Source organism: Camellia sinensis, chromosome 3 (genome assembly GCF_055761805.1).
Source record: "Camellia sinensis isolate YWXY chromosome 3, ASM5576180v1, whole genome shotgun sequence".
In the NCBI taxonomy this organism is placed as follows: domain Eukaryota; kingdom Viridiplantae; phylum Streptophyta; class Magnoliopsida; order Ericales; family Theaceae; genus Camellia; species Camellia sinensis.
In genome coordinates, this window is record NC_138963.1 from 120263049 (window position 1) to 120286556 (window position 23508).

A 23508-nucleotide genomic window follows, 5' to 3' on the forward strand; every position below is an offset into this window, starting at 1 on the left:
ATGAATTATTCAGTGGAATTTTTTTTTTTTTTTTCCTGGATTAGAAACTTCTGCGTACCGCAATTGATTTATTGACTAAGAAAGCCAAATATTCCTTTCTTTGCAGAGTTTTTGTCTTGGATGGATTGTTGGTTCCTGGCCACTATTTTGGGCTCTTTTCATCAGTTTTGTACTTGGAACTGCATATTCAATTAATGTGAGTTGGATCATCAAGCTTATGGGCCATTTTCATATCCAGATAGGGCATAGTTGAGTATGTTTTATTATCATGAAACATAAATATAATGCTCTTCTAATTGTCTGTATTTATATAATTGATTTACTTGCCTCCAATACTGTTCCAAGAAATGTGAGATAAAACTATCTTCTGTCTAGACAATTTATTGCTAAATATTTAGTACAGAATATGTCAAGTGTTTTACCTTTTTCAATATGATGGTGAATTAATGAAGTGTGAGCAATATTAGCGAGCAATCGGCATCCTCAAGTGAATTTTCCTTGGGATTCTATCTTTTGTCCTCAAGTGATTAAATCTTCTGAGATCAATCATTGAAGTGTAAAGCACCAAGATGGTGTAGTTTCACTTTGATGTGAGAGATTCGCTCCAGTTAGAAAAGTTAGAAAAGAAGGTTAGCTGGCTTTTGGGATCAGCTTATAAGAAGATAGACTAATTAGGAAGGAAGGGCCTTTTCCTGTTGAGATTTTGGAGGGAATTATTGTCCTCTACGAATTTTTGTGAGACTTCACTCAGCTCAGCTATACCTTTGTTTGTGGTCTTTTTATCTTATCTTTTCATTTCTTTGATGAGAAGTTCAGTTTTCTTACTTTTTCAAGAGAAGGGGAAAGAGCAGTAGCATTCACAGTGGGTTTAGTTTGGAAATAGCCTGAATGATATATATATTTATGTATATATTTTTGGGTGAATGTGTTTATGTATATAAATAAATAAAAACTCTTCCCAAACCATTTAGAGACCCAACCAGGGTAAAGTGGGGAAAAAAAGTTAACAAAATTAAATTTGTAGAGCATTTAACAAAAAAAAAAGAAACTAGAAGTAGACAAATATGAGCATGAAAGGCCTGTAGACGTCGTAGTAAATGAAATAGTACTCTAGGACAAAAAAAGAAAAGAAAAACCGTATGTTATGGGAAAGATAAAAAGATAATTAGATCTAAAATTGAATCATGAGAAGAAACATCAAAGGTCTGATATTTCAGACAAATTTGATTTCAAAACTGTGTTACCAGAATACGGTAATACCCTAGCGAATTACATATTGGTATGCATGCTCCGAAATATGGTACACTGTCGTTCCAAAACAGTAAATTTAGTGATCCGAAGTGATTCCGAAAGTTTTTTCCAATATATTTCCTTTACCTTATGAGGAAAAAAAATCAAATATAATAGGTGAGTTAAGTTTTCAAAAGACAAACATAAAAAATGGAAGGAAAAAAAAAAAAAACATTTTATTGGATGCCTAATAGTTAAAAGAAAATTACTCTACAAGCACCTTAATTTTAATTGTAATACATACAAGTCTACCTCTATCGTACCACATTTTAGAGCATGTGGTACGTTCTAGGTAGCATAGTTTCAGAATCTTGGCTCCTTTTCTCAATCTTTTCTATTGCAGACAACAGTCATTCTTTTTCAGCTAGTATCTCATCATGCACAATGTTGCCTGTATGTCCTCATGCCATCTGCCAGCTCATCCCACAAATTGGAATGGAAAAGACTAATGGGGCAATTTAGACTACAAACAAATTAGTCTGTGCCATCCATCGTATACTTTCAATTATTTACAACTTTTTTTCTCTGTTTGTAATTGGCTCAGTTTCTTTGTAATTGCCTGAGTCTCACATTGTCACCATTTATTCCATGGGCGATTGTGGTACTGCTCCTTGAGCAGATTTGAGAAGGGTAGGTGAGGAAACAACCATGATACTCTGCCAGAATCTCAGTTTTGGGGCAGCACATTATGATTTTACAGAATATCAAGCTAGATGTTGGCTAAAGACTGGTAAAAGGTTTTAAATTTTAATCATTTTATAAATATCCTTGACGATATCTTCCTTTATGGAAAAATGATAAAAAGAATGATTTGGCTTACCCATGAATGAGGTAGAGACCATGTATATATAATATATTCATGATACAATTTAGAAAACGATATAAATGAGGAAACAATATAAATAAGGCACTAAATCAGTGATTGACACAATCACAGATTATATACATAATACTAAAAATAAAAAGATTTTATGTACTCTAATTTCTATATTCACACTCACCCTCAAACTGGTTTGAAGATATTCAACAACAAAAGTAGAATGTCGATCAGTTCTAGATCCTGCATAGTCAGCATCAGTGAAATAAGAGAGCCCAGATTGAGGAGTGATTGTAAAGAATAATCCCAAGTCAGGATAGGTCTTCAAACATCTCTAAATGTGATGAACCGCATCAAGATATTATGTACAAGATGCATGCATGAATTGACTAATACCACTGATTGCAAATGTCAAGTCAGGTCTAGTGTTGGTCAAATAAATTAGACGTCCAACAAGACGCTAATACATGCCTGGGTCCTCTAATAACTTGCCAGACTCTGATGTGAGCTTGACATTGAGATCCATAGGAGTAGAAGCAGGTTTACATCCTAACATACCAGTATCCTGAAATAAGTCAAGAGTGTACTTTCTCTAAGATAAGGAATTTCTTGCTGTGAGCAAGCCACTTGAATCTCAAGAAAGTACTTGAGACTCCCAAAATCCTTAATATCAAAGGTGTGTCCCAAATCCCTTTTTACTTGATCAATGCCTACAGAATCACCACCTGTGAGAATAATATCATCCACATAAACCAACAAGACTATACATTGACCGGTTGAATTACGATGGATGAAGCAAGTATGGTTAGAGTGGCATTGAACAAACCCCATGGAGATGATGACAGAACTAAAATGACCAAACCAAGCTCATGGAGAGTGTTTCAAGCCATACAAAAACTTGTGCAATCGATACACTTTCCCCGAATACTCCTCCTCAGCCCGAAAACCAGAAGGAGGTGCCATATAAATTGTCTCAAGAAGATCCCCATAAAAAAAGGCATTCTTGACATCAAGCTGATGAAGAGGCCAAGAATGGGATGTTGCAAGAGAGATGAGAAGACAAACCGAGGTGAGCTTGGCAACAGGTGCAAAAGTGGCTCCAAAATCCTTGGCAGGAACCTGGGTGAAGCCCTTGGCCACCAAGCTAGCTTTGTAATGGTCAACAGAGCCATCAGCTAGATACTTAATAGTGAATACCCATTTGCAACCCACAGTACTCTCGCCAGAAAGTAAAGGAACCAAATCCCAGGTATGATTCTGTTCTAAAGTTGGCATCGCAACCACCCACAGTACTCCACTCATTTTGGATTTTGAAGGGCCTTTGACACAGAACAAGGAATGGCCTCGTATTCAAGCTTGCCAAGAAAAGAGTGATAGGTAGGGGAGAACCTATCATATGGAAGAAATTGACAAATGGGATGATTAGTACTACTCAAATAACCCCAACGGTTTAGAGGATGTCGATCCCGAGAGGGATTACGACGAGGAGGTGAGGGGGATATATGTAAAGGAGAAGAAATACCTGACTCAAAGACCGGAGTGGCGGCAAGGGGGAGCTGAGAGCGAGGGCAACGAGAGTATACCTGCAATGGGGGGGCTGAAGGAGGCGAAGATGGAGAATGAGGAGAGAGGACAACCTTATCTGTAACCTCGTTCAAAATAGGAATAGGGCGAACACTAGAAGCAACGGGAGTGGAAGCCTTCAAAAGAGGGTTAGTACTAAAAAAATGGGTCCTCACAAAAAGTAACATCCAAAGCAGTGTTGTTAGAGGCGCGCCTAAGCGCTCGCCTAAGCGAGAAGCGAAGCGAGGCGAGGCGAGGCGAGGCGAGGCGAGACGAGGCTACTGTGCTTCATAGGGTTCGAAGCGAGGCGATATGGAGAGGCCAGGTTGAGGCGAGTGAAGCGAGGCTTAGGCGATGAAGCGCAAGGCGAAACAAAGCGTCGCTTCTTGCTTCTACGATCTGGGCCTTTCATTTTTCTTGATTTTGTGTTATTTGTGGACATGCATTGCACCTTAGAATTGCTTTCTACTATTTATTGAGTGTAAAACCCTACTTTCTGGGGGTATCGAAAGGGGAGAGAGACGAAAAGCAGAGAGAGGAGAGAAACGAACCTGGTCCTACTTCGTCTTCGTCTTCGACATTGTTTCTAAGGTAAGTCTTCTTCTCCTACTTTCTTCTCTCTTCCTGCTTCGTCTTCTCCCTCTTCTCTTCTTTGTCTTTCCTGTTTCGTCTTTTTTTTCTTTTTCTTTTTTTTTTCCTTCTTCTTTCCTTTATTTCATCTCTCAGCAGATTTTTTTTTCCCTTTTGCTTTTTTTATTCGCCTTTTTTTTTTCTCTGCCCTGATTCTTGTTCTGTTTCTTTTCTATTTATTTTGCTGAAAATTTTTTCAATTAATTTTACTAAATTGATTTTACAATTGTATAATTATTTTGCTGTGTTAATTGTATAATTATTTTGCTGAAAAGTATTATACAGACTAATAAATTTTATAACATTGTCTTACTAATTAATGTCATGTACTAATAAAAATTTAAAATTTAAAATATAATTCACTTTAATAATAAGATAAGTGTCACATTATTTAATAAAGAGAATAATAAAAATTATTAAAGCATTGCATTGATTTTTTATTAAAGAAGGGGAAAGAATTATTTGGGATGGTTGATTGGTTTGATGTTTTGTTTTATGTTTTTGATGAATATTTAGTATTTAGAATGTTAGATTTGTTGGATATTTTGTGTTGTTTAAGGATATTTAGTGTTTAGCATGATAAATGCATGATGGTTCTTGAAAATATTTATATTTTTTGTCTATACTATTTATTTTAAAAAAATATCCTTTGTGTTCGCCTCAATTCGATGAAGCCCTCACCTCGCCTCGTCGCCTCGCACTTAGGCATTAGGAGACCTTGTCACCTCAGTTCGCTTTTCGCTTTAAAAAACACTGATCCAAAGTGTGGTGAAAGTGACGAGACATAGGATCAAAACAACTATACCCTTTTGACATGGAAGAATACCCCAAAAAAGACACAACAAATAGGTGTGTCATCTAACTTGGTACGAGCGGGACTCCAATCCTGAACAAAATAGGTACATCCAAAGACACGGGGTAGGAGAGGAAATAGAGTAGTGTGGGGCATAAGAACATGAAATGGAGTAAGACCCTGCAACACACGACTAGGGATCCTATTAATAAGATATACAGCGGTGAGGACAGCCATATGCCAATAGGACTTAGGGACACTCATACCACAAAGGAGACACCGCATAACAGACATAATATGACGATTTTTACGTTCAGCTACACCATTTTGTTCAAGAGTCCATGGACGCGTAAGTTGTTGAAGAATACCAGTCTGACATGCAGATGTAGGTGTAGGTATGGTATCATACATTTGCTGGCAAGTGGATGTCCCTTGCCTACACCGAGATCTGTAGAACACTGTGTATATGGGAACATGAATGTCTACACTCATAATATGTTTAGTTCAATACATTCAAGAGATCAAACATAATCTCTTTTCTTTTTCTTCTTTTTTTTTACCTTTTTTTTTTTGAGCATCAACAAAAAATAAAAAAGTGATAACAAAGAGAGGACAAGATGTCCTCGTACATTGAGGGGGGGAAAAAAAAAACTAACTAATAAAGCAAGTAAGGAAACATCCCTAAGACTAGGACTGACAAACGGCTCCCCAGTCTTTGGAAACCAAAAAAAGGGGGGATCCCTTTAAATGGGGGACACACACAAGCCCAAAATCTCATATGAGTTAATAGGTTCAAGTAGAAGGTGCCCGTTGTAGTTAAGTTCTAGTTATAGTTCAAACAAGCTAAGTAAATATGAATGTTAAATATGTAATGCATAACAGAGTTGGTTTTCTGACTTGATCTTTGAAACTTGTAATTATTTCAGCTGCCACTGTTGAGATGGAAGAGATTTGCTCTTGTTGCAGCAATGTGCATCCTGGCTGTACGAGCAGTGATTGTTCAAATTGCATTTTTTTTGCACATTCAGGTTTTGTTTTATTATTTATGTTGGATATATGATTGATTTAGGGTAATTCTATTTGCACACCATACTTTATCTTAGTACACACCGTTTGTGTTGTTCGGATATCGACTTCCGAACAAAATCAAAATCTTCGAATATCAACTTCTGAACAAAAACCCAATTGTTTGAACAAAATCCCATTCAATAATTGATATCCGAACATTTGTATTTTGTTTGGAAGTAGATATCTGAATATTTGTATTTTGTTCGGAAGTTTATATTTAAACGGCACAAATGGTGTGTACGTGAGACAAAGTGTGGTGTGCAAATAGAATCTCGCGTTGATTTATTATCTTAAACTATTTAGGCAAAATGCACTTTACTTTTCTATAATTTACTACCCTATCATTTAAAAATAGCCAAGGACTCATACAATTTTGGTAGTGTTGCACTTTACGTCCCAACCATTAAAATTTTCATCCAAATTGAAGGAAAGTAAGCTATACACGCCTATTCGAAATGTTGACATGGAAAAACAAAAATAAGTCAAAATTAAAGTTTAAGGTAAAAGTACAAATATACCCTCAAAATTCATCTTCTTCCTCCAAACTACTGGAAACCCTAACCCAACTTCATCTTCTTCTTCCTCCTAACTACTAGAAACCCTAACCAACCAAACACCACCTGACACCAGCCACCTCCCCTGCCACCCCCTTCTTTCTCTGAGTCCAAATCCTCTCCTTGGAGGATCTGTACTTGGCTCCCTACTTGGTGGGCCATTGGACCCAATTTTGATGATTCGAACCATTCACATTTTAGGATTTGTCAAGTATATCATACCTGTAAAAAATCAAGTTGATCGGATATCGAAAACCGCGTGTTTGGATCATCGAACTAAAAACCGTTTTATTAAAAAATAATTAAATTTTTTTAATAAACAATTTTTAGTTCGGTGATTCGAACACGTGGTTTCCGATATCCGATCAATTTGATTTTTTATAGTTATAATATACTCGACAAATCCTAAATGTAAACGGTTTGGATCATCGAAATTGGGCCCAAAAGTGAACCCAATGGCCCACCAAGTAGGGAGCCAAGTACAAATCCTCCAAGGAGAGGATCTGAATTCTCCTCCCCCCACCACCTCTCGCACATCCTCTCTCCTTTCCAGCTCCGCTGCCCCTACCACCCTCTCCCTCCTCTATCCACCCCACCGACGTCTGACCTCTCCAACCCTCTCCTCTTCCCTACCATGCCATACCTCCTCCCTCGTGACTATGCATCACCCTCTTTGCAAATTATTTCTTCAAAATCAAGGTGTCAAGATAATCGAACCATCATTGAAGAAGCAAATTATTGGGTATGTTTGGTTTGATTTTGGGAGAGTAATTTTTAAAAATTGTTTTGGGAAGAGAGTTTAGAAATTTTTTTGGTTTGTTTGGTTGTGTATTTTGAAAGTAGTTTTAGAGTTTGGGAGTTTTGAATGATTTGATATTTTGTTATAATTGAGTAGATGTGTGTGAGAGAAAAAGTGATTGAGAAGGAGAGAAGAGAGAGAAAAAGTGATTGATTGATATGTAACAGAAAGTGATTTTGAAAATTGTTTTAGAAAATTTACAAACCAAACAAATTTTTTTCCCAAAATCACTCTAGAAATCCAAACCAAACATGCCCATTATCTCTAATTCTGCTTTCTCAAGAAGAACTTTCTCAAACAAGTAAGAATGTTGGTTACATGTATGTGTATACTTGTAATAGGCAATGGCCTTGACACCCCTAATACAAGATCTGGAAGCATAGCAGAGTTTAATGAGAATTTCAACAGTTAAAACTCATGATCTCATTAAATGACTTCCATTTCATTTAAGATTCCTTCACCAAAATATCACCCACCACCCCCTCATTCCACTGCACATGACCCTATTGTATGTATATATACATGCACAGTGTATATATGTGTGTATATATATTATAATAATATGAGATTAAATTAGAATGGAAGTTCAACGTCAGAAATTAGGTTATTATAAGTGGTTTTATTTGGTGATATGTGATTTAAGTTAAAATTAGTTGTATAGAAAAATAAAAATTAAAAAAAAAAGGAAGAGAGAGAGAGAGAGAGAGAGAGAGAATAAAAAATAAAAAAAGGAGGAGATAATAAGGTCATTTTACATTTGCCGTTAACGGAGTTAGTTTTGTACTTTAGTCTAAAACCACGTGGGGGTCTTTGGCTTATTTTAAATAACAAGGGGATAAAGTGCTTCAAGGCCAAATCGCATGGAGTATGGTGGATTTTGCCCAACTATTTATTTGCGGGATATGTAGTGGCTTTGTGACTATGATGTTGAACATCAATTGAAACTTAATGTGGACATGGTTGTTGGATGCATGAAACTGTACCCAAAATGGTTGAATAAAACCTGACTTGTTGCATAAATTATTGCAATTTCAGGATTTTGAGTATTCATAGTGGCTCAAACCAAAAAAATGTTGGAAGGCATCTTATATTTGATTATATTTACCTTTCTAAAAGTCAGTGCCTTTTGTTCATGCTCTGATGCACTTCCATTATCTGATTGTTAATGTTTTAACAATGTCCAGACCCATGTGTACAGAAGACATGCTGTCTTTTCAAGGCCTGTGATTTTCGCAACTGCATTCATGAGCTTCTTCTCAGTTGTTATAGCATTATTTAAGGTAAATTTCCTAATTTAATTTTTCATGTCGAAAAAGAGCGGTGTTTTTAACTTCACAGAAAAGTGTCTTCATGATTGTTGACTTACAAAACTATTGTTAGAGAAGTTTCAATAGTATTTCTGAGATTTTACATATTGCTGAACTCAGTGAAGTATTCGTGTATTGGGCTGTACACTTCTCCTATAAAAATGAACCAGAAGATGTATTTCTGATTGTAGGCTCAGTCTTCTTAGTTTCAAAGGTTGAGTTCTTTATTTTTACTTCCTAGCTTGGTGGGCTGCGTGAACCGTAAGTTCCATCATCCGGTGATCATTGCCTCTGAGCATAAAGATAATTTTTTCATATAGATTTGGAAAAGTATTTCAGATTATTGACAAGAAAATGAGTAAGATTTGTGTACATTGCACTATGTTTCTTTTTGTTCTTGGTTTTCATCCACTACTTATGATACTTGTGAAGTACAGAATTCATACCCAGTTTTAACTTTTCACTGATTATTTTGTAGGATATACCTGATATTGATGGAGACAAATTATTTGGCATTCGATCTTTCACTGTCAGATTGGGTCAAGAGCGGGTTAGTAATCAATCTAAACTATATGCAGGATCCTCTAAAAGCTTTTGGGTGTTATAATTTTTATTTTTGTTCCAAATCTAACCTTTTCAGGTGTTTTGGATTTGTATTTGGCTACTTGAATTGGCATATTGTGTTGCTGTGTTAGTGGGAGCAGTCTCTTCCTGCCTTTGGAGCAAATACATAACGGTAATTGGTTCAGTTTTTATTTGATTTATTAATCTACAGTACATAAATGGGCTTTGATTCTTGAACAGTGACTGAGCTTCTCTCTTCAAGTAAACTAGAAACGTGGCTGTATATGCAAATGATCCTGCTAGAAATGGCTCTTGTGTCTGACACTGACACGATGCGGACATGCTTGGACACTTCATATTGCTTTTATTTTTTAATTATTATTTTTTTGCAAGACAGTTTGGATTTTTTTTATAATGATTTTAGAAAGTTGATTTGGCACCAAAGTAAAATCATGTTCTGCAATCCACCTCACCTCTATTATTGATAAATAATGTGGGTTTCAGAAACCAGTTGTGATATTTTTGAAAGTATCAATGACCTCGATGTTGTTTTTGTTCTCCGTTGACTGGCCTTTGTCACCAATGTGGAGTCTTTTTTCAATATCACAAGGACGACTTGTGGTTTTGGTTGTTAAATATGGGGTAGGACTAGGGGCGGCTCCACGTACCACTCATGCTCTTTTTGGTTCACTAGAATGAGATGTAATGGTAATTCCGTAGGCTCCCCTGTGGAATGATCATTCCCTTACAATGCTTAATGATGATACCATTTGTAATGTATTTTTTATTATTTTTTTAGTCAACCAATTATGAGAATGGATATTTTGATGGAATGACCATTCTATTCCACTCCATTCTAGTGAACCAAACACTACCTCAGGGTATTCAATTAAATACCTTGAGCTCAAACTTTTCATTACATTATATATAATATATATGTTAGTAGATTAATTTGAACTCTTAACTACTCCTGGGAATGTTTTACATTTTGCAGACATATGTGGTTAAAAAAAAAAAAGGACAATATGTTGAGATGATAGAATATTTTGATCATATTTTATTTATTATATGCCAGACATATCTATAATCATTAATATATGGAATGTTTGTTGTGTGTTACATCAATTTGTGATAAAGTTGCGAATGGATGAATCCATGGTGTGCACTCCTAATGTGAAAGTTACGAACTATTATGGTTATGTTATGAACGGTGTGGTATAAATGTTACAAACTTTATGTGGTGAGAAATGTTATGAACCATTTTGGTGTGAAAAGTTATGACATTTAGTATTTGTTACGAAATGTTGTGATTATGATACGTAAGTTGCAGTAGGTGCATATAGTATGCCTCTTTTTAAGGATGCATACCTTAATAGCTCACTTAATACATTAGATTTTACATTAATCTCATTAATATTCAATTTAAAGAGTCTTATATTGTCTGCATTTAATTTTATGGGTCATGCTAATGACTAGTTCAATAGATTATTGATAACAAGGAATGTAAAATGTCCAAAAAGTTAAAATCATAAGAAGTTTCTATACGATCCAAAATACTTTTACACACACACACACACACACACACATGCTGTGAGAATATTATGCTAATTATGTAAATATATTAGATTGATTGTGTGAATATTAGATTGATTGTAAGAATATAGGTTTATTCTTATTTCCTTTTTTAGATTAGGTCTATATAACTCGATTGTACTCTTTGTATTATTTACAATTGAATATACAGAATTCGTTCGGAAAACTTACATGATATCATAGTTGCACGATTGTTGATCTCGTGGTGGCTAGGGTTTTGCACAAATTGATTCTTTCTTTGGTTCATTTGCTTTGGTCAAATCTAGTTCGAAGTTCCCTTTTTTTGAAGATTCACCTGGTTTGTAATCTTTCCTCTATTTGGTGACTAGTCTTACTTCGCAACTGGGTCTCACTTCCGACTGGTTCTCTCGTCTTTGATACGTGGTTCAACGTAAGTCATCTTTGGCTTATATCTCTATATTGTTGGAGGTAGACTCTTGGTTCTTTGGTTCATGATGACCTTTTGGTTCTTTGAACCCGTCTTTGAACAACTGTTGCAAGTCATCCAACCCAAAATTGTGACTCATCTGGATCGTAGCTCATCTCCTCTGCTTCACATCTCACAGTCTTTGGCTCTCTCTTCTGTCGGCGACCCTTCAATTGGTGCGTGCAACACAGTTTAAGGGCTCTTTCTGGTTCGAAGAGTTGTGCGAGGGATCTCTCTCTCTCTCTCTCTCCAGTTCGCAAGGTCGCCAAGTCAATCTCTCTCTCTGTGCCTATGTTCGCAACTTCTAATTCTCTCGCAAGGTCGATCTCTCTATCGTCCTTCGTAATTGGTTTGATCTTTACATTTAATTTGTGGATTATTAAGTTTTGAACCCAAATTCTTCTGGTTATTACACTATGGTCATTTGGTTATGTTGTATTATAGTCTATGAAGCATGGATACTTCAAATAGGGTGACGTATCCGTATTGTATCCGTATCGGATACCGATACTCTTTGGATACTCGCGGATACGTATCGGATACTTATTGAAAGTATCAGATACTTTTTAATTATTTTTTCATTAATTTTGAAGTATCGGATACTCCAAGTCATGTTTACTTGTTTTATGAAATTAGAATTGTAACATTTCTTGCATAGTGATATAATATAATACAATATAATTGCAAGTATAAAAATAAGAATATTTTTCTAATACTTTGTTAAGTCTTTCGATAAGAAGAGCATAGTGAGTTAAATAATAAAATTTATCAAATTGATGTATCCTAATTATTTCATTCATGTCCCCTATAACTACATAGAAAGTAAGAATTAATAAGAGAATATAACAATAGTAAAATTAATTATCAATAAATAAATAAGCAAGTAAATTTGAATACAATATTTTTCACTAGTGTCAAAGGAAAAAGTAGAGGGACAAGTTGTGAATTGTTCTATTATTGTATTATAAATATATTAAACTTGATATTGAAATGAAATATTTGCAAGACCTATTAAAAATTTAAGAAGTAAACAAGCTACTAGCTTAAATTAATACAAAATTCTTAAAGGTTAATATTTTGCATTATAAAATTATATTGTGGTTTCTCAACGTTCTTTACCTTATGTGTAACTCACTATTAATAATTTTAAAAAATATATTTTTCAAAAACGTATCCTAACCGTACCGGTATCCTATTTTTTTCGGTTTTGTCGTATCGTCATATCCGTATCGTGTCGTATCCGTATCTTGTATCCGTATCTGTGCTTCCTTGATTATAGTTTAACCCCTTAGATTTTGGTTATTACACTTGAACCACTGGTTCGGCTATTTTGCTTTATTTTAGGTTTATTACACTTGAATCCTCTCAGTTTTTTTTTTTTTTTTGGTTATTATGATGTCTCTTGCTTCGGATGAGTGTGCCTTTTGTCATCAGAGGGGCCATTGGAAGTATCATTGTCCCAAGAAGGGACGTCTGCCTGCCTCGTCGTTTCAGCAGTCTCAGAACCAGTTTCGTGCTCCTCTTACCACTTATACTGCATCTGCTTCGGCTCTTAATCTTGACTTGGCTTCCTTAAATATTCAGATTAGTCACCTTCAGCATATACTGTCTACATTTCAGTTATCCTCACCTGCCTCTGTTGTTTTCTCTCTTCATTCAGGTTTGCTTGGTTTTTCTTCAAGTATCTCCTCTTCTGTTTGGCTTTTTGACTCTGGTACCTCTCATCATATGACTCCTAATCTCTCCTTACTTCAGAATTGTACTCTCCCTCCCTTTCCTATTACTGTTAATACTGTTAATGGATTTGGTATGTCTGTTATATCTATTGTGTCTGTCCTGCCGTGTGCTATGTCTGCTATCTCTATTCTATCTGTCTTATATGTTCCTTAATTATCAATTTATTATATATCGGTCAGCTTCATGCCTCCGATTTTGATGTTATCTTTTCTTCTTCTATATGTTCTGTGCAGGATCGAATGTCTAAGCAGCAAATTGAGACCGGCCGTAGAGTTGGAGACCTCTATGTAGTAGAGAGCTTGCATCTGCCTATGACTACCTCTCTGACTGTCTTTTCTTCTTTTCAATTAGATTCTCTATCAAGTCCTTTCTATTTGTGACATTCTAGATTAGAGTATTTGTCTGCTGACCGCTTACAGTCTTTGGCTCAGTCAGTTATATTGGATAAAGTTTTTCCTAGTTAAATTACAGAGTGTCGGGGGTGTAAACTTGCCAAAATGACAGCCTTACCTTTTCATAAAAATACTTTTATATCTGATACACCGTTTTCTTTAGTTCATACTAATGTATGGGGTCCTTTTCCTGTTCTCACCAAAGGGAGTTCTGCATACTGTGTGTCATTTGTTGATGACGGCACTTGTTACATTTGGATTTATCTTATGACTCATAAGTCTAACTTCTACCTGATATATAGTATTTTCAGTCTATGGTCACTACACAGTTTGGCTCTACTATCAAATTGTTATGGTTTGACTTGGGTGTTAATATTTTAAAACTGAGTTATATGAGTAATTGACCAATTTGGGTACCATTCACCAAACTTCTTGTAAACATTGTCATCTCCTTGAGACAACTAGGTCTCTCTTCTCTGCCTCTGTTTCAGTCCCGTTTTGGGGTGAATCAGTTCTTACTGCTGCTTTTCTTCTAAACTGTATGCCTACTCTCCTATTCTCTGGTCGTTCTCCTTATAAGGTTCTGTTCTCCCAACTTCCTAATTACTCTCTCCTACGTGTTTTTGGGTCTGCTTGTTTTGTACTTCTTTCCCGTAAAGATAGGACAAAACTTAGTGCCAGCTCTATTGTATGTGTCTTTTTGGGCTACAGTCTTACCCAAAAAGGCTATCATTGTTATGACCTTATTTCTCGTCGTCTTTATGTCTCCCTTCATGTTGCCTTTCTCGAACATCTGTCTTACTTTCAACTTCTTCTTATCATTACTTTGGTTTTCAAAGAGGGTTTGATTCACATTGATCCACTTCCTTCTAAGGTCCCTCTGGATGAGTACATCTCTACTATTCTTCATGAGCTTGTTCCTTCTACCATCCCTCCTGCTAAGTCTCTTTTCACTGATCCCCATGAATCTGTTCCCTCTTCTCTTCCCCCTTCATCTCCATCTCTGTCTCCTCCTTCTTCTCTTCCTTTTCCTCTTCCTCTTCCTCTTCCTTCGTTGTTAGTCTATTCTCGTTGCAAGGCTCTCCCTCTACTAGTTGTCTTTGCCTCTACTGTCGATCCTTCTACCTTTGACGACTTTGATCTTGCCAAACCATAAGTATCCCCTTCGTATCTGTGAACAGGTAGTCAAACTTGGCTTTGCTCAAACATGTTTTTTCCTTCATACTGCACCTTTTCGTCTGCTATTCACTCTTTTTCAGAACCCCAGTCTTATAAGGAGGCTTGTTAGGATCCTAATTGGGTTCGAGCTATAGAGGATGAGGTGTCTACTTTGCAGAAGACTACTACTTAGGAGATAGTTTCGTTGCCTGCTAGCAAAAATCTAGTTGGTTGCAAATGGGTCTGTAAAGTCAAGGCTCACTCTGATGGTTCTATCGAGTGCTACAAAGCTTGCCTAGTTGCCAAAGGTTTCTCACGGGATTATGGTATTGATTATGTGGAAACCTTTGCCCCTATTGCCAAGATGACTAATGTGCATATTTTGATTGTTGTTGTTGTTGTTCGTCATTGGCCTCTCTATCAGATGGATGCTAAGAATGCTTTTCTTAATGACCATCTCACTAAGGAGGTTTACATTCATCTTTCCCCTGACCTTTCTCATTCCTCTGGACAGGTTTGTCGTCTTTGGCATGCTCTGTATGATTTGAAGCAATCCCCTCATACTTGGTATGATTGCTTTCAGGCATCTGTCACTGAGCTTGGGTTTCAGCCTTGTCCCTAGGATTGTGCTTTGTTTCTCCTTTACACCTTTGTTCGCTTTGTTGCCTTGTTATTGTATGTGGATGATATGATCATCATTGGCTCTGACTCTTCTACTATCTTTGAGGTTAAGTAGCATCTCTTTCGCACCTTCAAAATGAAGGATTTGGGTCCATTGCGGTATTTTTTTGGTATTGAGGTAACTTTTTCTCGTGGGACTACTTTCTATCTTAGGGCAAGTATGTAAATAAGGTTCTTCACCATGCTGGTCTTACTGACACTAATATTTCTGATACCCCCATCGAGCTTAATGTGTAGTTTAACATTACTGATGGTGTTCTTTTGGATAATCTCACTTTATATTGAGAGCTTGTTGGTTGCTTAGTCTATCTGACTGTTACTCGCCCTGATCTTGCCTGTGTTGTTTATATGGTTAGTCAATTCGTTTCTGCTCCTCATTCTACACACTAAGCTGCTTTGGTTCGCATTCTTCGCTATCTCTGAGGTACTATATCTCATTTCAGAGCTTACTATTGTCCTCCACTTCCTCTTTGAACTTGGTGGCCTATGTTGATTCTGATTGAGCTGGTGATATTAGTGATCGCAAGTCCATTTCTAGTTTCTGCATGTTTCTTAGTAATTCCTTGATTTCTTGGAAGAGCAAGAAACAACCTATTGCGCATTCCACTGCCGAGGCTAAGTATCGTGCTATGGCTCATGTCACTGCTGCGATTGTTTGGCTTTGTTGTCTCTTATCTGATTTGGGTGTACCTCAGTCTTCTCCAACCTCTCTTTACTGTGACAATTGCAATGCTATTCAAATTACCCATAACACTGTCTTTCATGAGCGGACGAAGCACATTGAGATTGATTGTCATTTTGTTCGTCAGCATTGGCAACCTGGCTCTATCTCGTTTCCTTTCATCTCTTTGGCACTTCAACTTGCTGACTTCTTTACCAAGACTCGCACCACTGCTCGTTTCAGTTCCTTCTTGGCAAACTCTCAGTATTTTTTGCTAAAACACCTTGAGTTTGAGCAAGGGTATGAGAATATTATACTAATTTTGTAAATATATTAGATTGATTATAAGTATATAGGTTTATTCTTATTTCATTTTTTAGATTACGTCTATATAACTCGGTTGTACTCTTTGTATTATTTACAATTGAATATACATAATTCATTCAGAAAACTTACACATACATCACATTTCAATGCACTTCTGTACATTGTTTATTAACAATTTCTATGTTAATAATGCATATAGTATCTCTTTAAAATTACTACCCTGGGAAGAAATCCTCCGGCCGCCACTGGGTAGGACGGTCTTTTGCGATTGCCTAAGGTGACTGCTTGATAAATATATCAGAGTCAATAGAAGTACATGATATTTGAAAACCTCGGTTGAGGTTGCAATAATTGCAAAAGCTACTACATAGAACAGGAAATTTGGTGAACTAAAATCGTGGGTTATGTCCTGTATTCAAGCTTCTAATAACTAGTTCATGATTCTTTCTTTACATTCATTTAGGTTTTGGGCCATGCCATATTAGCATCAATACTCTGGAACCGTGCTAAATCTCTGGATTTGAAGAGTAAAGCTGCAGTAACATCCTTCTACATGTTTATATGGAAGGTAATCAGTTATCTTATCAAGTGTTAGGTAACCAGTTATTTTTTATTCTTTTATTTTGGCATTTTTTATTTTCTTGGTTGATATAACGACATACTGCTGTATGCAATCTCTATGGCTAAGACAACCATTTACCCAAGCTCCATTCAATTGCAGGAGTGAATGCTCTAGAATTCACTTTGTATGAGTAAATTCTATACTGTTCTTAACAATATTTATACATTATTAGGTACTTGAAAAAACCAATTTAGTTGCTAGTTTGTGGTGTTCTTTCTCATAGTTGCTGTCAGCACCCCAAAATTTTGTTGAATGGGACATTTGTTTGAAGGGCTGGAAAAGTTCAACAGACCCCCTTGATCATCTGATTGCAAACCAACCATATGTTCAATTGAAATACTTTTGATCCTTCTAGTCTTTTAAATATTGTTATATGCTTCCTTTTATTTGTCAAAGAAAGGTATTAAAATTTTTTTTTTGCCCCAGCCTGATCTTCTAATACTGTTATTTTGGTATCATCCTCATTACTTGGAAGAGTCATCAATTGCTGAATTATAAATGCACTGCACTGTACATTAATGTATTCATCTCTAACATCTTATTTGGTCTTGCAGCTCTTTTATGCTGAGTACTTGCTCATACCACTTGTAAGATGAATGTAAACAATCTGACGAGGGCCTCTCTCTCTCTCTCTCTCTCTCTCTCTCTGCTGTAGCAGCATGACAATTGTTTAAGTGGTGTATTGCTATTGCAAGTAGGCTTCAAAATTGTGTTTTTTTTTTGGTTATAGCTAAATTTGTTTTGATCAATGGCGAATTTGAGTGAAACATTATTGTCATTGTCATTGTCATTGTCACCACAACCATGCCTTCCTATTCAATGAAGAGGTGGTGAATTATTTTGTTGTCAGCTATGCCATATCCAATATTTGTTGGTAGGACTACAAAGATTATCTTTATACTGGTTTCATGTGGCAAATTTTTAAGGTAGTCATGTCAAGGTTCAATTCAAAATTGCTCGTTTCGTAATCATTCATAATAACTGAAAGCATAATGTTGCCTGCAAGATTTGAAAAGCGGAGACAATTATTGGCTAACCAGTTTTACCCATTTTGTTTTGGAATTTTGTTCGACATAACAGGCCTTTAAATGATCTCAATGAGAGAATTTAATATTTTTTAATTTATTGAAAACAATAGAATCTGTGTTGCACTAGCACTACTGTAGTTGAAGGCTCTGCTATAGTTGAAGAATCTCCAGTCAAAGCTTGTCTTATATCGCAAGCACGGTTATACAACTATTAGATTTAGCACTCATGTTAGTTATTTATGTTGAGATATATAATAAAGAAGGCAATGGCATATACAAATCTTGAGATAGCTTGATGGTAAGTGGCATGTATTTTTCCCGTCTTGAACTTGGGGTTCGATTATACAGAACAGAGAGAATAGGGGAGGCGGGTTGGGCAGTGGGAAATGGTGAAGGCAGTGTTGGTAGAGACTTTGACACTTTGAGCGATGTTGGCGGTTCGTGGGAAAGAACCATGTACGGAGTAGCATGGATGGGTGAACAAGGCCTTCACTAAAAATACCATGTGGTGACTGGGAGATATTGGCTAGAGTCTTTGGTGACTATGCTATTGTAAGAGCATCTCTACCCGAATTTTCAAATCTGAGATGACACTTTTGATAATGAAATTTGGCATGTAATTTGTACTCCACCTAAATTTATGAAAGCTAGTTGGCAATTGACATGTCTTAAGCCATGCCAAGTTTGACGTATTAAAAAGAAAATGCCAAAATCTTTTATTTCCATTCACAATATGAAGTCATTGTTCCAAAATTTGAAGCCTTCGTTGTAGTTTTGAAGCATTGGTGGTCCTTCCAAACTCAATGTTACACTCTTTTTTAGAATGAACTCAATGTTACACTTTGTTCTTCTTATGATAACCTTTCGGATTTTTATTTTTTTTTTAAAATGTCTTTTTATAGTTAGTTTTATTATTTGGAGAAGGTTTTTGTTTTTTTTTTTTTTTATGAGTATTTATTGTTGTTGCGAAAACATTGTGTCAGTAAATTTCTGGTGTAGAGAAGATCGACATTTGTCAATCGGCAAACAATCACAAACTCACACAAACAAAAGTATGAAAACAAGCTATGCGGTTGAGTTCTATGCTTTGATAGAATTCAAAGACTTTTTAAAGGCAATCAATTGAAGTAACAAACACAACTTAAATTGGAATTGAAATTGAATTTGTCACTTGACTAAAAGAATAAAAAACTAGAATAATAAAGTTACAAGATTACAACATAACTATTAGGCCTGAATTACAGATTAACTACTCGTAAATAACTGTTACTCTTTAGTTTTTTTCACAAGTTTGTGAATAAGTTTGAGGATCCTTCTCAGTTCGAATTCCCAACTTTTATCTTCCTTGCACTAGCCACGATTGCTGCAGCCACGTGTCCAGCCTTAATGCATGCAAGTAATTCCTCTTCTTCAACTGCCTCTTCCTTTGATTGCTTGCTCTGTGTGGTCATATGTCTTGCACACTCCTTGCACTAAGGCATCTGTCCAATTCACAAGTCTCTAACCTGGACCTCAATCAAAAGTCTTATACCACATCAACATCTATGTCGATATGCCAAACTCAAGATTTTAGTACCAACACATGGATAGATGTTTGGCAGCCCATTTTGTATGGAATTTCAAGCATATTGACAAGATTCAGTAACCTTGGGCTGACCATTTTGATACTATTCCACTCAAACCCCATCCTCTTCCATGCTGAGTATTTCATAAGGAATTGTAAATTATGCAATAATGGTTTGTAAGATAGTTCGTGAATTAAGAAGACAAAAAGATGAAAAAAAAAATTAAAATGGGTTTGTGTTGAAAATGATGAGTTTTTTTTTAGTGGGTGCTTTTTGAGAAAGGTTATAATGCAGTTATATTTAAATAAAAATAAACACCATACAAAATAAGAAAAAGAAAAACAAGGCCTCAAAGGGCCAAATAAGAAACCTACACAAACTACAAAAATAGCCAAAAAAATCAGCTTCAATTTTGGGAAGACACGTTCACCTTTGCCCCTGCTGCGGCTGCCCAATTTTGCCATTGTCACCGCTTCTTTTTGAAGTTCAATCATTGCTGAAGAAAAATATTAACAATAGTAAGGGAGGAGGAGTGAGAGAAAATGAGACAGTTGTGTATGTTGAAAATCTAAAAGTGTATGCTGAAAATAGGAGAAGAAACTCTTAAATCCCTCTTTTTAAGCGTCAACAACCTAGGTCTATACTATAGAAGGGTTATTGGACCTCGCCAAAAAGAAGTTGAAAATCGCCTAGAGAGAGAGACTCTCTCCATTACCCCTTGCAGATACAATACTATAGGGGTGTTTGGCAATATATTTTTTTGGCTTTTTAGGCTAAAATAGCATTAAAAATAAAATACGTCAAAATAGTCAATAAGACAAAATCTCATATCAAATCGTAATTATTTCACTTTTTTACTTACAAATGTCGCATCCAGCTATAAAAAAATTCAACCATTTTCTCAGACACAACTATTTTAGCCTACTAAAATAGCCAACTTTCCAAACACTACTTTAGAATGATCAGAATGGTGAGTTTGCATTTTAAAATTTTATCCTTTTAAGTAATTTTATTTGAAGGGAAAATTGTATTATAAAAAAAGTTGAACATGTGGGGTCGTAAGAAATTAAGACAAACTACGACAGTAGTCTCTATATTTTTATCTTTATGTCATTTTCATCTTTATAATTCTAATTGACTCGATTTTGACCTTGAATTTATGATTTTGTTTCAATTTGGTCTAATTGATTACAACTTTTAGTATCTTTTTTATGAAAAATATGCACATAAGTGTTATGTGTCATATTTTTAAGGGTAAAATTATAAATTTACTAGACTCAATGAGTTAATCTCAATCAATTAGTGATAATTTTCTGTAAAAAAAAACTAATGATATTATCAATTGAACCAAATTAACACAAAATTTAAAATTAAAGGTGAGCTAATTGAAAATGTAGGGATCAAAATAACACAAGATGTAAAATATAGGGACTACTGGTGTAATTTGCCCAAGAAATTATGTAAGGGCTAATTGTAGCTCCCTTATATTAATGGTTAAAACCTACAAAAATTCAAAAATTTTAAAGTAAAAAATATATATAAATAATAAATTTGGCATATAAGGTGAATTGTTTATTTATTTATTTTTTGCGGGGGAGTGAGTCGTTTATTGTTAGAGATGTGAAATTTTGTATATGCCAATTTGACACTTTAATCTTAAAAATAAAAAAAAGGAAAAAGAAAAAAAGAAAGTGACATACAAAGTTTTAAAGGTACGAATGAAAATACTCTAACCATCTAAAACTATGCAATAGTACTAAAGGTTCATTGCTTTATATTTTTTATTCTCTTACCATCTATTGTGTTCGAAAAACTATTCGCATCAATGATGTGGCAAGGTTTTTGTTGGAAATTTTTTAGTTTCATAAAAAAATATATCATGTATAATCGAAATCAAACCTCCAATTTCTATTGTGCATATGCAGGACCCTAATCAAAACTCAAAACTCCAAATCTAGCTATCAAGCGACACTCTCAACATTCGTCACGTCAACTTTAATGGATTGACCCTTACAAAACTCTTGTGGAGGAGAAGCTTTTCTCAACATTGGTGCACGTTTTGTAAACTTCACATTAAATTATAATAACTCTCACATTTTTCACCAATTTATTTTTCTTACAAAATACGAAAGTAATGCTCGTTATCTCTAAACATTAACCTTAAATTTATTTAAACGGATGTAGTACGAAATTAAGTTTTAATTAAGAGATAATTGTTGAAAAGTCTAAGTTAATTAGAGTATAGTATTAGATCTAGTGAATATTTTCTATTGCTGAGGGGTCTACCTTTTGTGAAATAGTTCGGTGAGAAATCTTTTTGTTTGTTTTGAAAAATGCTTTGTTTCTAATTTTACCCTTTAATTTATTTGTTAACTTTCGTTGACTAGCTATTCAATTTTTTTCTATTTGTTCAAAAAAATTTCTATTTGTTCAATTTTTTTACCCTATCTGTTTAATTTTTTTATCTTTTCAATTCAAATATCCCTTAAATATTTGTCAAAATAAAATCTATCTGTTGAAATTTATCTGTTAAAAAATTCTACCTGTTCAAATTATCTGTTGAAATTCTATAATCTTTTTTCTATCCGTTGAAAATGACCGGATAAAGGATTCCAACAGAAGAAGAAATCAACCCTATATGTTTTCCACTCTCTTCCAAACCGAACAAAAAGAGAATCTTCGATGGGATTTTATCATCATCATCAACACAACCTATTTGTTCAAAGCACTTCAATAGATAACTACACACACAATCAACAACAATAACAAAAACAATATGTCCAAAATCTAAAAATTTCTTCATATATGCATCTCTACCTTCTATCTATCTGAAATCCCAAAAATACACATACACACACACACACACACACACACACACACACACATATATATACGAGGAGAGAGAGTGAGAGGGATGGAGTGCAAATTTGGATCATCAACAACATTCATCATCATCAACAACAAGTAATAATGAAATCATAAACAAAGAGAGAAATTATACCGAGAGAGAAAAAGAGAGAGAGAGAGTCTCTTTCTTTTTTGGGGAAACACAAATCTCTAATCTTGGAGAAAGAAAGTGTAAATAAATATACGTATATTTACATATATATATATATACATATGAGGAGAGAGAGGGAGAGAGAGGGAGTGAGTGGGTGCAAACTTTAACACTTTAGATCATCAACAACACTCATCATCATCAACAACAAGTAATAATGAAATCATAAACAAAGAGAGAAATTATACCGAGAGAGAGAGAGCCTTTCTCCTTTTTGAGGAAACACTAATCTCTAATCTTGGAGAAAGAAAGTGTAGATAAATATACATACATTTACATATATATAGAGAGGGATTAAACTATACAATCAATGCATTTGGTCATTTATTCGATCAAGAAACTAAACGATATAGGGGGAAGAGGAATTGGATCGTTGTTGAACATGTCAGATTTTAGAGAGGAAGCTCCGACCAAAACTTCCTTGTCGTCTTGAACTCTTTGTGTAGGTGATGAAGAGTCAAATCGATCTAGGCCCCACTGCTATATGCAACAGCGCAGAACTTCGCTACCTTGAGAGAAACGCAGAAATACGGTAAAGATCAATCGACCACCATCACCAATGAACTTGAACAACTACTGGTGTACATATATCTATTTAGCAGAAGATTCTATGAGGCGGCGATAGTGAAATCATCGGTTGTCTGTATGTTATAACAGATGAAGAGTGGGTGAGAGCCATAGGTCTTATGACCGGCGGCGGCGACGGATCTAGATCTAGAAACAACAGCATCGAAGCAGCGGCACTATCGAATGGCAAACACGGAAGAGAGTGCGCGGATGCAAACTACGGTGATGCTGTAGAAGAGGGGAGTGGTTGAAGTGGTTGTGAAGGAGGTGGTGGTTCTGGTAACGATAGTGCGATGACAACGTTAGG

General features: G+C 35.4%; 1 protein-coding gene across 10 annotated transcripts in view; it reads left to right on the forward strand.

The window, feature by feature from the left end:
- The window catches only part of HPT1 (homogentisate phytyltransferase 1), a 39898-nt gene extending 22066 nt beyond the window's left edge, over window positions 1–17832 (forward strand). For 2 of the 10 annotated variants that reach the window (XM_082920630.1, XM_082920635.1), the window contains exons 6-14: window positions 107–196; window positions 6020–6121; window positions 8699–8794; window positions 9300–9371; window positions 9462–9557; window positions 13066–13119; window positions 13376–13429; window positions 16825–16929; window positions 17538–17832. In XM_082920630.1, the coding sequence (XP_082776756.1) occupies window positions 107–196; window positions 6020–6121; window positions 8699–8794; window positions 9300–9371; window positions 9462–9557; window positions 13066–13119; window positions 13376–13429; window positions 16825–16929; window positions 17538–17579 (711 nt within the window). In that variant the 3' untranslated portion in view covers window positions 17580–17832. Of the gene's footprint in view, window positions 1–106; window positions 197–6019; window positions 6122–8698; window positions 8795–9299; window positions 9372–9461; window positions 9558–13065; window positions 13120–13375; window positions 16335–16824; window positions 16930–17537 lie in introns of all 10 variants that reach the window. The other 8 variants (XM_082920633.1, XM_082920636.1, XR_014364445.1 and 5 more) reach the window with 7 other exon arrangements.
- The last annotated feature ends 5676 nt before the right edge of the window (window positions 17833–23508 follow it).